The 14,115-nt window shown below is 37.2% G+C and overlaps 1 protein-coding gene across 1 annotated transcript; it reads left to right on the top strand.

The window, feature by feature from the left end:
* The first annotated feature begins 1,134 nt into the window (after positions 1-1,134).
* On the top strand, positions 1,135-5,320 carry si:ch211-215c18.3 (uncharacterized). Its single transcript, XM_067607862.1, has 4 exons — positions 1,135-1,545; positions 1,949-2,077; positions 2,903-3,250; positions 3,338-5,320. Exons 2-4 carry the CDS (start codon positions 2,002-2,004, stop codon positions 3,442-3,444), a joined length of 531 nt encoding a protein of 176 aa, XP_067463963.1. The 5' UTR covers positions 1,135-1,545; positions 1,949-2,001; the 3' UTR covers positions 3,445-5,320.
* The last annotated feature ends 8,795 nt before the right edge of the window (positions 5,321-14,115 follow it).

Raw genomic sequence — 14,115 nt, 5'->3', positions numbered from 1 at the left:
TGACTCCTCGTTTTTATATCAATAGCTTTGTTAAAATACTATAAAATATATATGTGTTTTAAAGCATCACTTTATTCATTGATATGAGTTAACCATTCATAAAGACTGCTAACTAACTAACTAACCATATAATATAAATAAACTAAATAAACAAATAAATAAACTAGGTCTCTTAACACTATTTAATGTAATTTTTACTGTTAAGTGGTTTCTCGCGTTCAAATTCTCCGGCCAGTGGAATGGACACAAAAATAACACTTTATTTTTATTTTTTATTTTTTTTATTGGTGATATTGTTGACAAGACATGGTGGGAAGGAAAAAATAAATAAATAAAAGACAAATCAAGCAAATAGACAAACAAACAAAAATAATGACAAACAACAGCAATGACAACATCATATTACAATGAAAAAGATAGTAAAATGTAGAAAGCAACTAAGCAATATGGGTTGATTGTGGGTTGATTGCTAATGATTTATGAGTGCATCTAGAGTAGAAGTCCATCATTACAGTCCATTTGTTTATTCAATTTACCACTAAAAGTGTACTAAATTATATACTAACAAATCGATATTTTTTGCACAATAAAAGTTTCCTGCGTTTCTCTTTTCTCTTAAATCAGTCCAAATATGTAAGTAGTCTACATTCTGTTAGTGCATCTCTAAACTGCAACAAACAGAGGATCACATCTGGGTTTGCAAGTCACAGTTAACTGCCCTGTCTCTAATGAAAACAAAGTCGCAGTGGAGAAACTATTGCAGTTATTGTTAACTTTCGGTAAGTTCAAACCCTCCACAGGCCTGAAGTGAATGTTATGGAAAATGTGAGGCAGAAGTTTAGATTACGTCAAAACGTGTTTTTTTGTCAGCCATGTGGGGTTTGAATGCTGAGCCTGTGCAGCATGCACCACCTAAACCTCTCTTCTACACTAGATGTCACCAAAACATCGATCGCTGGTTTTGTTATTTAGTTATTATTTGTTGTGGTGCTTCCAGTTTTTGTCCTGCAGAGGGAACTCTTGTTTTGCACCGAGACATGACAGCTCCCCCAGAAATAAGTATATGGGTGGGAGCAGTGAAAAAGCAAAATGATAGTTTTCTGCCCATTAAAACAATAATACATTATGTTTACCAACATTTCAACACAGACCCAAGTTCCAACTTTATAATGTAATTGTAATGAGAGATCTTTATATTTGAACATCAAGTCTGCGTCCCACACGAGGAGTTTCTAGTTGTTCGTGATGATCATGAAATCTCAGAGCAGTGACTGTGTTAGATTACAAATGTAAAGAAAGTGGAATTAAACCCAGAGATTCCTTCTCAAATTTCACTGCTGCTGGATCCCTGCTCGTCGATCAGTGCATTGAAGATATAGTCTTTTCTTTTTTTATAACAGCCGATGTGTGTGTGAGTGCAGACGTACAATAACTGGATCCTCGGCAGTCATCAGTCAGCGCTGCTCTGCTGATGCTGCGGATGCTGCGGATGCTGCTCTGCATACTGGCACACAGGCGCAGCTCAGGATAGGGACCAACTACCAGGTAGGCCGGGCTGTCTCATCTGCAGGGTAAAAAAAAAAATAAGGCTCAGACGTGTCATTATAGCAAATCTAACATTTTCAGATCTGTCGGAGATATATGTCTGCATGGCTGTATGGCTCTCTCACCTGCAGTAGGGACAAGATGTGCGCATAAGTCGGCAGTTTGCTGCAGTGCAAAGTCACTGCATAGGCGTAGTCTCCTCTGCAGCCCAGCCAGATCGACACACACAGACCCGCTATTATTGCGCTATGGTGGATACAAAAATATATGATGCAGTTTGTGCTTTGTTTGCATGTTTACTGTGATAGGCATCTTGTGTTTTTCTGCTTTAATCACTTGTGTTAGTCAGGTTCTGCATGTTGAAACTTTTTCATGATGTTCCATGTTGAACTCTGTCATGCAGGTCTGTACTGTGCTGTGAAGGTTATTGATCTGATCGGACAGATATCATTCGCCATGGAGCTTCACCTGTTCGCCACGGCCTGCCTCCTGTTTGGCAGGATAATGATAACACATCAAACTCAAAGTCACAGTACGTGCGATTCTGATTTTTATTCACTTATCTTTTAAGACTGGCATGTTACTGTTATTGTTGTAGCCAAAAGTTAGATGTTGGGCATTCACCTGTTTCATGTGTAATTTATAAAAGCTAAGTGTGGAGGATTATATCAAAGAGGTGGATTGTTGCATAGAAGGTAATTAAAAAATACCTGGGTTGTAATTAATAATGTAAGTCATAAAGAGATCAGGTCCAGATTTGATTCCTCCAAAACAGCCCAAAGTCCAAAAATACTGCAGAATTGTGTCATTACTTTATTTCACCACAGAGATCAGTAAAGTTTCATGAGGTTATGTAATCCAAATGGAGAAGGTTTAAAAACACCTGCTTAGTCACAAAATGATGTGGTGACTTTGAACCTAAGTCATGTCTTTACACTGACCTGAGATGGTGATGAGAAGAGGGTGAGACTAGTAACCAATGTAGGTTTCATCAGCCTCTTGGACTTTTCCCATGTTCATTCTCTTAACATATTAAATCACAGTGGATATAATAAAGATGTTTTACTTTAACTTTTAATACTTAAAATGAAAACAAATATCTGCAAAGACCTAAATTAATTACAACACAAAGTACCTTAAAAAAAAGTACAAATTGGTGGCTGTGACTCATGATCCACATGCAAAATGATAGAACTTGAGCTTGAGAAAAAACTGCCAAAAATGTCTCTGCTATATTGCCATTGTGTTGCTTTGGCTTTATGTTTAACAGCATTTCTTATATGCTATAAATATTGTGGAACATTTTGTGTTTTCCGAGTTTAACTTCTTGGTGTTTCATTGTTTGCATCTGTTTTAGTGAGCTCGGTATCCACATTTCTGTTCACTCCACGTGGCCCTCAGATGTTTCCGTGTCTAACGTACCTGGAGCGAAACGTCAGAGTGGACTGTGAGTTCCCACCCACCTACCAGATCCCAGGCCCCTACTGTGAGTATCGGCAGGACAGCCGGCTGGTGGGCAGCACCTACCCCAACGCTGTCATCTATGTGTCCACTGAGGACCGCAGGAGGAGCAACGTCAGCCTTGTCTCTCCTAATCTGTGCCGCCTCACCTGGGCCCCGATGGCTGATGAGAAGCCTTACACCTACACCTGCAGGGTTTACCAAGGCACCACCTGGAAAGAGAATAGCATGGCCGTCCATCACAGTGAGTAGAGTCCGCTTCAACTTCTGATTTGGTTCCTCCAAACAGCAATAGAAACAACGTCTAAACTCACATTCTGTTTCCTTACAGGGATTCTTCCAATCTGCTCTGCAATAAGCGTGATGTTCAAATCTGCGCCATGGCTTTTGTCACTGGTGATGTCACTTCCTGTGGCTGTGGGGCTTCTGAGTCCCTGAACTCTCTCTTTCACAGGACTCACTGGACTTTTTTTAAACATGGTTTGTGACTAACTCTGGTTTAATGGCTGGTGGCTGACTCAGCATCATAATTAATCATAATTCCATAGGGCATTAAAACCCCTCTGAACAAATGACAGTGAAAAAAATCAAGTCAACTCCAAGGCTGTTAGGACTGGAAGGAAATCATGATATTAACATAAAAGACAGTGAAAACAAATGCAACAGTGAACAGTGTTTATTTTGTTGTTATGATCGCTATCATAAAATAGCTGATTCAAGACATTTTTTGTCCGTTGTCATGATCAGGGTGCTGTCTGGATACAAACAATCATTTAGTTTTTTAAAGAAAAACAAATCCTTCTTATAGATTTATATTGCATTTTATTGCTGTTCTGAACACAAATGTGTTTGCTTACAGTATTGGAGTTCATCACAACACATAGATCTGGTGCTCTTGCAACATACAGCTGTATGTAAAATGTGGAGAGTCCTTTGATTTGATTCATTGTGCTACAGATCTATTAAAGAGTAAAACTGTTGCAGCTTCCTGTCACTTCACCCCCTTATTTTAATTTGGATTATATTACAGTCTCACCAGTTTGTTAAACTACACTGTAACCTAGACAAGTATTCTGAATATTATGACTTTTGAATAATAGTAACGACTAATTGCTCAGTCACTGCCTTTGCTGCTTGCTAATCTCAGATACCATCAGTACTGTAACCTTTAAATGGATATTAAGGAGTTATCTGCATACTGGAGCCCCATGTGTGTTTCATCTGGTTGTGGCAAAAAGAAGTCAAATAACAAACCTCTGCCACTTAATTCTGCACTTCTATATATCAATATCAGTGTGCCCGCACGCCCACCCACCCCCGCAGCAATAAGAGACAAATTCATGAGATGATTAGGATGATTATTCGTTACTTCAAGACTTGCACCATGTTTCACTGAGTGCCCTGCAGCCTAAAAAGACATATAAATGTGTGACTGACTGACATAGAACATTTCTTTTTTTTGTCTCTCTCTTTTCTGCAAAGATCTGGTTATTTGATGGGAAATTACATTTCCAGTGGAGTCAGTACAAGTGAAAAAAAAAAAATAGATGTCTTACATGTAATTTTCGCCGTGTTAAGTCATGAGTGAGGGAAAAAGACAGATTAAACTAGCAAAAAGTAATGAACTTTGAATTAGAACAATAATATTAACCAATTGGGACAAACAGAGAGAGAGAGAGAGAGAGAGAGAGAGGAAAAAAAAATCCACGACCCAGCCAATGATTTAGCCTATTTCTTAAGTAATAACTGATGGACAGACATAGCTAAGAATGAATATGGCGAGAATAAGACTTGGAGGAAATTAAATGTTTTGCACAGCAAATATTGAAATGCACTCTAATAACCCTGGAGTGTTTAAATTAGCCATTGCTCCTGTACTAGTATGCATGAGATAATGTACACAGTACATGTGTAGTATGAAAGAATATTGCAGCTCTATGTGTTTTTTTTTAAAGCTGTTTTCATTTTAATATTTTATGTTCACATAAAATTGTACATGCTTTCCACACTGTCTAAACACACACACGTTAAGGGCATTTGTGGGCTCTTTTTATGGTGCTTACGTCATTCTACCTTGCTATTGTTGTTTTTTATACTTTGATGTCACATTTTTAACATGAATTATGTCCACGGTGCACTTCAGTTTTATGTTGCCACCGTCATCAGAAGCTACGCTGCTTAGTATTATTTGCAAAGAAGCACTTGTTATCAAGATATCTTTATATTTTTCAAATAGACAAGTCAAGTGTTCTATCACCAAAGGTGTGCTAAATGCTATAGCAAAACTATAGTAACAAATAAAGGTATAAATACACTGTAAATGTTTCTTGTATTTTCTCTGCACAAGTCACAATTTCCATACAATACATACATGTATATAATGTAATGCAATATAATATAAAACATACTCCTGCTGCTAATATCTATGTACATTTTGTATAAAAAGAATATACTTACATGTGAAGTCTTTAAACTGCAACGAAAAACAAATATTGGAATAGGAAAAGAACCACACCTGGATTCACAAAATAAGCCATGCTGGGATAGACTGCTGCTGAAAACAATTTAATCAGTATAGAAAATAGATTAATTAAAAGTTTACTCTCAATTCCCGGCCTGAAGCTCTGTTGTGTATCTAACACGCCTCAAACACAACATCCTTTTTACACTAGATGTCACTAAAACATTGGGTTCCTGTATTTGTCATTTTTTTGTGGCAGTGCTTCCAGTTTTTGTCCTGCAGAGGGGACTATTGTTCTTGCACCAACATTTAACAGTACAAACATACAGTATATTCATGATATTGAGGTAATATAGGTGAGACCCCATATGTATCAGGATGCGCTCTATGGGTCTATTTGACAGCAGACATAGCAGGAAAAACACAGGTGTAATTATTATCTTTAATAATGGCTTCACTCTATTCAGTTCCAGGCTGCTGGTACAGTATAGATGTGCATGATCACTCCATGTTTTACTGCAACACTTAAACTGAACAAAGCCATCACTAATGTTGTTACTTACACCTGTATAGTGGCAAAAAGTAACTAAGTACTTTTACTCAGGTAGTGTACTGAAATACAATTTTGAGGTACTGTACTTGAGTATTTACATTTTACGATACTTGATACATCTAATATGTATTATATTTGATATATTTTTTTTTATCCTATACATTTTGTATTTGAAGCATTCACTACATTTAAGGGGTAAAATATATACTTTGTACTTCAGTATTTGACACTTGTAGTTACTAGTTACTTTGCAAATAGATTGACTTATGAACTATGATGCATTGTCACAGATCAATCTACCCAGCAAAATATAAAGTAGTTACTTTTTGATGATAATACCTCTGTAGGCTACTTTTACTTAATGACTTGTAATGACTTGCAAAGGAGTATTTTTACACTGTGGTATTGCTACTTGTTTTAAACTTGTGCTTCTCCAGCTATGACAAGTCAAACCATGCTTGGATGAATTTGAAGATTAACTTCCATTAACCATCATAAAAAGTTGAAACTAGCTTGGTATTTGAGCAGGATCAGTCACATCAGAAGGGGAAACCCAGATCAGGTGAGGACAACTACTTAACTGTAGCCCAGAGGCAGCGCTGTGCTTGATGTTTGCCACGAGGACGATGTCTACCTCAATCTCTGTCTCTCTCTCTCACACACACAGGCTTCTATAGTATTCACAATTATGTAATTTTCAACAATTGTGGTGATCAGAGTCCATCAGAGGGAGGTTTACATTTCTGCAACTTTTATGAGGTAGACGATGGCTGCAATTGTTGGGCCTCTAATCATGCATGAAAAGGGAAATGCAGCTTTGCCAACTAAATGTTACTCACAGTGATGTAGAACTAAGAGCCTTTTCTTTTAATGGCACATGTACATCAAATCAGAGTGTGACTTACTTACACTGGTGGTTGATCATGCTGAAAATTCTGTGTGTACTTGGTCAGGCACTTTTTTGTGAGGAGTCACATTGTGGTGATTTTCAATTTGTGATGGTTCACACAAAAGTGAAGTTAAAGGGTATAAATGAACAAGAGTTGTTGGGGGAGGAAGAGGGTAGCAAGAAGAAATGGGACCCTTCAGAGAGAAGGATTCATTATGAAGCATTCTTTTTTTTTTTCAAAATTGTGTGCATAAAAAAAGCAATGTCCCTTGCAATACACAGGTAATATAAACTGTTACCTGATGTCACTTCCTGTGATCATAAACACACTGCAGATTACAGAAAGCAGTGGAAATGTTGTCTGCATGGAAATGACATGGGCTTGAAGTAGAAAGGAACAAATAAAAATACTGTGCTTGGCTTCCTGTACTTATAAATAACCTTTAATTCTACATCATTACAACAAAAAGCCCCTCTCAAATACTGTATAGCTTCCTTTTATGCTGAGGTAGACTGCTTCTCTTGCAGTTTGCAAATCAAAATATTCTAATAACAGGAAACTACAAAAAAGCAGATTACTGCTTACTTGCACTCCTTATACCTTGACATTTTACACCAAATGCCATCTATCATCTTGTCAATCTTTTACCTTTCAAAGGTTCCTCTACTGAGTCTCTGCTTGCGCTCATATATCAAATCAACACACTATAGCTTCCTATGATATGTAAACATCTTATTTGAACAATTAGTTAAATTGCCACCAGCTGATTCTTTTGCATGGACTTTGCCAAGATCCAGCCTTGAGTTACAGGTGACCAGAGATGTTTGCACCCATACCACCAACCTGATTTTCTCGATTTCCTGTTCAAGCATCACATGATGGCACTGATCAGCAGGCTGCTGCCAGGTTAATCTCATCATGAATTAATCCTTCATCCTGGCCTCCCCCTGAGAGACACAGAGATGCATCGCAGCTGCAATGCTTGGCGTGCATGTGCATATTGTGTTTTATATTAGCAAAGCTCCAAAGGCTCAAACCACCTAATTGGGCTTTGTGCCTGGGCCACACAGATAAATTAGCCCCGGCCCCAGCTCACTGTGCAGCTCCTCCAGGCCACTGCTCCCCCCCTCTGGGAGAAACTATCACCAAAGGCCCACCTTATTTATACAAGCATGGCAGGAATCATCTCTATCAACTCTGAGGTGCATTAAACAAGCATTCATCTTCCACCTCATGCAGATGTTAAAGGTCCATTGTGTAGAATTTAGTGGCATCTAGCAGAACGGACTTGGCAGAAATTGAATACAATATTCATAAGTATGTTTTAATTAGTGAATAATCACCTGAAAATAAGAATTGTTGTGTTTTCGTTACCTTAGAATGAACCCTTTATATCTACATAGGGAGCGGGTCCTCGGCCACGGAGCCTGCCGCCATGTTGCACCACCATGTTTCTACCATAGCCCAAAACGGACAAACCAAACACTGGCTCCAAAGAGGGCTTTTCATGAATTTCATGGCCACTCTTGGAAGAACAGGGGGAGGGGTATTCAGTTGGTTGCAATCTGCAACCTCACTGCTAAATGCCACTAAACGCTACACACTGGTCCTTTAATAGAGGGTCTGCTGCTTTTACTGCTGCTGTCACTTAAGAGAATCAACCAGAAGTAGGAGCACAGTAGGACAACTTTAAACTACATCTGCCTCATTAGTGATTGTGAAACAAACAGAAAATCTCATCTGGTCGGTGATGTGTTGTGCTGCAGAACAACCTACATTCAGAGTCAATAAGATGAATGTTGTTTAATAAAAGGGTTACTCACAAATTATATTCACTGTTCTGTAGTTTCAGTCTCAGCATTTTATATTGATGTTTTAGGCATTAGATTGATGCTGTCAAATGCAATGCACAATGTCACACAAACAGAAATGTAACACATATGAATATTGATGCATCTATATTATGTATAAAACATTTAACATAATAATTAAAAAACTAGAGAAGAGTTTGTTGAATAAATACAATCTTTGAAAACAGGGTGCAGAAAAAACATTGGAATATTTCAAAAGAATAGTTTGACATTTTGGGAAATACGCTTTTTCATTTTCTTGCAAAGAATTAGATGAGAAGATCAATACCAATCTCATGCCTTTACGCTAAATATGAAGCTAGAGCCAGTAGGTGGTTGGAAAGACTAGTAACAGGAGGAAACAGCTAGCATGCCTCTGTCCAAAGGTTACAAAAATATGCCTACCAGCATCTCTAAAGCTCACAAATTAATGTAAAAAAAAATGTATGTAAATGTAAAAACAAGAAGTTGTAGTTTTACTGAGAGTTGTCTGTAAGCTAATTTTTAAACTCAGAACAGAGTTCTGCTAGTTGTTTCCCTGTTTCCAGTCTTTATGCTAAGCTACTCTGTCACCTGGCTCAAGCTTTATATGTATTGGACAGATATGAGAATGGTATCAATCAATTTCCCCAAAATGTCAAATTTTCTGTCATTCTTTAGTGAAAGTCGTATGTTAGAGTGCGTGTTTTAAAACCAATGAAGCTGACAAGATGTGCCCCAGGCAAACAAATAAGAGACAGCGGGCGTCCGTTTAACCCCACTCAGCAGCCACCCACCTAGCTTTTTCTAATGCACTTTATTGACCAGTCAGGCAGGAGAGGTGACCTGACGTCCAGCTCTGGAAACAACAACCACTCAGGCAGTATCTTTGTGATCTGCCTCCCTGCAGTTAAATGGCTCTCACCGTGTGATTAATTGTGCGTGAAGCTAGCTGTGTGTGTTTAACCAGCTATTAAGAGACTACTTTGGGGAAATGGAAGAAGAGTACGTACATTACTTTTTGGAAGTGAAAAATTGTTATGCTTATGTCTTTTACAATCATTTGAACATTTGAAATGTGTTGACTGATGACTCTGGACACACAGGAGTACATTACAGGTGCAATTATAAAAGTTAATTATTGAAACAGTCAGTGTTGACCAAGAAAAGATCTTTTACAGACAAAAATAGTCAAAAACTTGTTGAATAGTTTTAGTGCATATTGATTATTTCTGTATTATTCAAATGATTTTGATCTTTTTCTAGTTGATTGATTGACAAAGTTGAAGTCAGTAAACATTGCCCTGTATGCACAAAACTGTAGCTATAATGTGGCCTCATTTCAAACAGGAAATGAACCCTTTATCACTGACATCAAAATCAACTTCATCACGTTTGACAGAAACCAAAGTGTGAAAAATGTGTTGAGAGTCTTTAATGGCCTGCTTTAGGGTTAGGGTTTCTATTTCTATTCCTTTCAGTAGTAAAATATGCTTATTTTCTATTCTCAGTAAAACCAGGCCTGTTTTGTATTACAGTAAAGAATAAGCTTCAGATGGCAATGGCAAATATAGGCCACATGGAAGATACTAATTTACAATTCGTTCGCGTTTTGTTACTATAAAAATCTTATCAGTTTCCTGCAAGTAATTCTGCAGTTGTGGGTGGTCATGGGTTGCAGCTTGCTCAACCTAGCCAGCAGCTAGGTCTCACAGATGCTCTGAGCTCAGCAGAGCAGGATTTTGGTCTGAGGAAGGAATCCTAATTATCACCTGTTCATGTATGAAAATGTGACAGATCTCCTGTTGTCCTGCTGTTTTAAGATTCTACCTGAATGCCCCATATGATAGTTGCTTTTTTATTTTTTATTTTTTTATTTTTTGCTTTAGGGTTTTTGAGGGGGAGTGTGGATTCTAAAGTTGTGTCATTAGCCATGGGTTTATATTGAGGGATAATTTCTATTAATCTGTCACATGGAGACAGCTCATTTTGCACCAGACAGCTTCTTTATTGAGTGAATCTTTTTAAGAATTGTGAACTCCACAACACAAGCTGCAAGATTCTCCACATTTATTTGACATTAATATGCTGCTTTTGGTCCTGTCAAATTTGTACAATGAAAATGCCTTTGGCTTTGGCAATTTTGATAAGTTTTGTGTCAGTATTCATTTGTGTTGATTATAGGGCTTCTACTAATTTAACTCAGTGTATTTTGCTTAATTGAAATGGTAATGTGGGAAAATGTAGGCACATAAACCATATACTGGGGAGAACTGTTAATATATCTCCCTTGCTCATCTTTGTCAAGGAGTTTTAATAACTTTTGCCAGAAAAGCTAGCAAAATACAATATTCCATTCATCACAAATTAATCTCTTGCACCAAATACTTCTAAGTGTAAAATGTGCTTAAAGTTAATATGTAATTTAGTTACATGTTGGCTTTCTCAGGAGGAGTGAGAGGACTGTAAAGGCCTCAGTATGATTCAAACAAAGTGCTTGTTTGGTCATCTAACAGAGTTGGAAACCTTCTTTCTGGCAGTAGAATTGCAGAGCTGCATACAACAATTTCTGTAATTTTCTAAAACTGACAATCCAACAATCACACCAACTTCAAGCAATGATTGGCCAGGTGTGAAGAGGCAAGAAAGTATGCAGGATTTGAATTCCTCTCTCAAGCTCTTTTTTTCATTCTTCACTAAACCACCTCCTTCACATTTTATGTGTATGATGGAGTGCAACGGCATGAATGCTTTTGAGGGAAGACTGTCTAAAAAAGTGTCCACCATTATCCCTATTTGTCTGATCAGTAACACTTTGCAATAAGGTACACAAAATTTTGAGTAGTTACCAGGGAACAAATGAGGAACAAATGAGGAACTAACTGCTAGTAAACCATTAGTTGATTGGCGGCTCTTGAGTCACTCCTAATCAAATTTTATAGAGTAGCTGATGATTAGTTAATGATTAGTTAAGTGAGAAACAAGTGTATTATGTTAATGAACTAATATGTATTTAATTGTTCATGGGTATCTGTGAATCCTTATAATGGTTATTTACTTAATGCATAGTTATTAATTATTTCTGAATAATGTGCTCAATGGCACTTAAGCAATAACAAATCATTACTTCATTATTACCCACCTATTAATTTCTATTTTTTTACAAGTAAAGTGGTGTACCATACAGTGTTGTTATTGCGCACTGAATCATCACCTGTTCTCTACTTACCAAGTTTGTGTACGCTAGAGTGGTGGGGCACAAAATGGGTAACTAATGGATAGGTTATCATGACGTAGTGATTCAGTACTCAGTAACCACTCAGTATGATGCACCACTTTACTTGAGGGGGCACAAAACTGGTAACTAATGGACAAGTTGGAACGAGTAGAAATGCTTGCCAGTGGAAAGCACTTGTGCTGCTAGCTTAAAAAAGGGCTATTCAAATAAAAATATTATTATTATTATTCTGCCTTCAGACAACACATTGTACAATCTTGTTTATTTGAAGCATACTGAGAGTCTCAAACTGTTCTGACTAAAGCTTTCCATTTAAATTAACTGAGAAATGTCTATATTTACTGTCCCACTGCCACACACCCTCTATTAAGGCCCCAATTGTAAGAACCCAGGTCACAGCTCATTCAACGTCAGTTAGTCAAGAAACTACACTGAATGAGTCACAGCAGGAAGGAATGAAAGTGCGCCCTGATAGACATTGAAAGTCGTGGAGGAGATACCAAAGAACTTTTATATGGGGATTTGCCCTGGGTCGATAACCTGGAAACTATTTCGTGTTAGAGGTACAGTAGGTTTCTGTTCGCTGATATAATGTGAATTTACAATAACCCGTTTCAATCATTTACTGAACTTTCCACAAATAAATGCTGATGTCATTTAGGATAACAGCTGCATGACTCAAGGGTTTGCTGTCACTGCACACATACAGTTATACATATGATTTTAAGGAATCAACACTGGTCAAATCACCAATCAATTAAAAAGTTCCTTTGATGATACACTTGTTGAAGCCTCCAGTCAGATGTGATATTTACATTGGTGACTCATACTTGTTGCACAAATTGGAGGAAACTTCTTCTAAAGGCTACTTAGTGACAGTTGAACAAAAGTGCTCTAGATATGTTTAATGTCTAAGATTCATATTTGACATAACTGTATCTATTGTTTTTTCATTTCACATCCCTGCAATCCCCCAGTTTATGACCTTGAATTGAACTTCACTTTGACCTGGTGAGACCTCTGAGAATCTGAATGAGAGCATGTGGGCTGCATGTGTGCTTAATGATGGGTGTCCATCCTGCACGAGCCTCATTCCTCTGAACCAGCTTCACTGTCTGAGATGCTCTGTGGCATCAGAGTCACATAATGACTTCAAGTCACGCTACATCAAGTGGTTTTAAAAAATTTAAGCACTGACCACAGGCACAGTCTGAGCAGAGGAAGAAGCATATCTGGCACAATTTATTGTATTTTATGGACAAACATAAGCCTGAGATCCAGCTTTCCACTGATGCAAATCAATGACTTTTCAATGACTGCATTTCTTTCTGTAGTAATAGGTAGTAAAACACTTTTTGATGTATTCCACAAATTTAAACATGTAAAAGTCCATGACATCAAAATTGGTCAGATGCCTCATATTATAAACAGCATGAGCTTATAACACTGCTACTACATGGAAAACACATGAATGCCATTCATTTTCTCTTCCTTTAATTGCAAGTTCACATGGTGATTTATGCATTGAATGGATTACATAGAAAAAACGGCATTCTTTCCAAAATACCTGGGTGTGGATATTGAAGACAAAATAAGATGGTCTGTTTTCTGAAAATGTGTTTAATGATTTATGTAAAAGATTTCATATGAAAATGAGTTATATTCTCTTTTTTATACTGAAATGTAACAGGCTCAAGCACTCTCATTTGTGCAAGGTAGCTATTTATTAAAATTACCCCATCAAATATTTATTTTTGATAAGCTTTCATAAATATAGTAGTACTTTTATGCCATAACATAATTGAATTTTGTTTAATGTTTTCTTCCTTTCCTTGGGTTTCTGCCTCAACAGCTGTATACAAATCTATTGAAATAAATGTAGAATTTCACACAAATTCACGTTTAATTTTAAATTATTTACATTGCTGTCAGAAAATATTCAGTAGAAACTAATGGCTATAATCCTGAAGCACAAGAAAACATTCAAAATTCAAAGAGATACATCACTCTGAGCCTGTCTAAACTGGTTTCAGCATTATCGAAATACAATATGTACAAAACTATGAAAATGAAGACAAATTCAATACATAACTCACGGGGGGAAATAGCAGGAGAGATCCCTTCAACACTTCAGAGGT

Source organism: Thunnus thynnus, chromosome 13, assembly GCF_963924715.1.
Source record: "Thunnus thynnus chromosome 13, fThuThy2.1, whole genome shotgun sequence".
Classification (NCBI taxonomy): Eukaryota; Metazoa; Chordata; class Actinopteri; order Scombriformes; family Scombridae; genus Thunnus; species Thunnus thynnus.
The sequence above is the reverse complement of the archived record's forward strand: the minus strand, read 5'-3'. Positions and strand labels throughout refer to the sequence as shown.

Coding starts and splice junctions, on each gene's coding strand:
- si:ch211-215c18.3 (XM_067607862.1), top strand. CDS start 2,002: ATGGAGCTTCACCTGTTCGCCACGGCCTGCCTCCTGTTTGGCAGGATA. Junction 2,078..2,902: donor ACATCAAACTCAAAGTCACA/GTACGTGCGATT, acceptor CATCTGTTTTAG/TGAGCTCGGTATCCACATTT. Junction 3,251..3,337: donor TAGCATGGCCGTCCATCACA/GTGAGTAGAGTC, acceptor GTTTCCTTACAG/GGATTCTTCCAATCTGCTCT.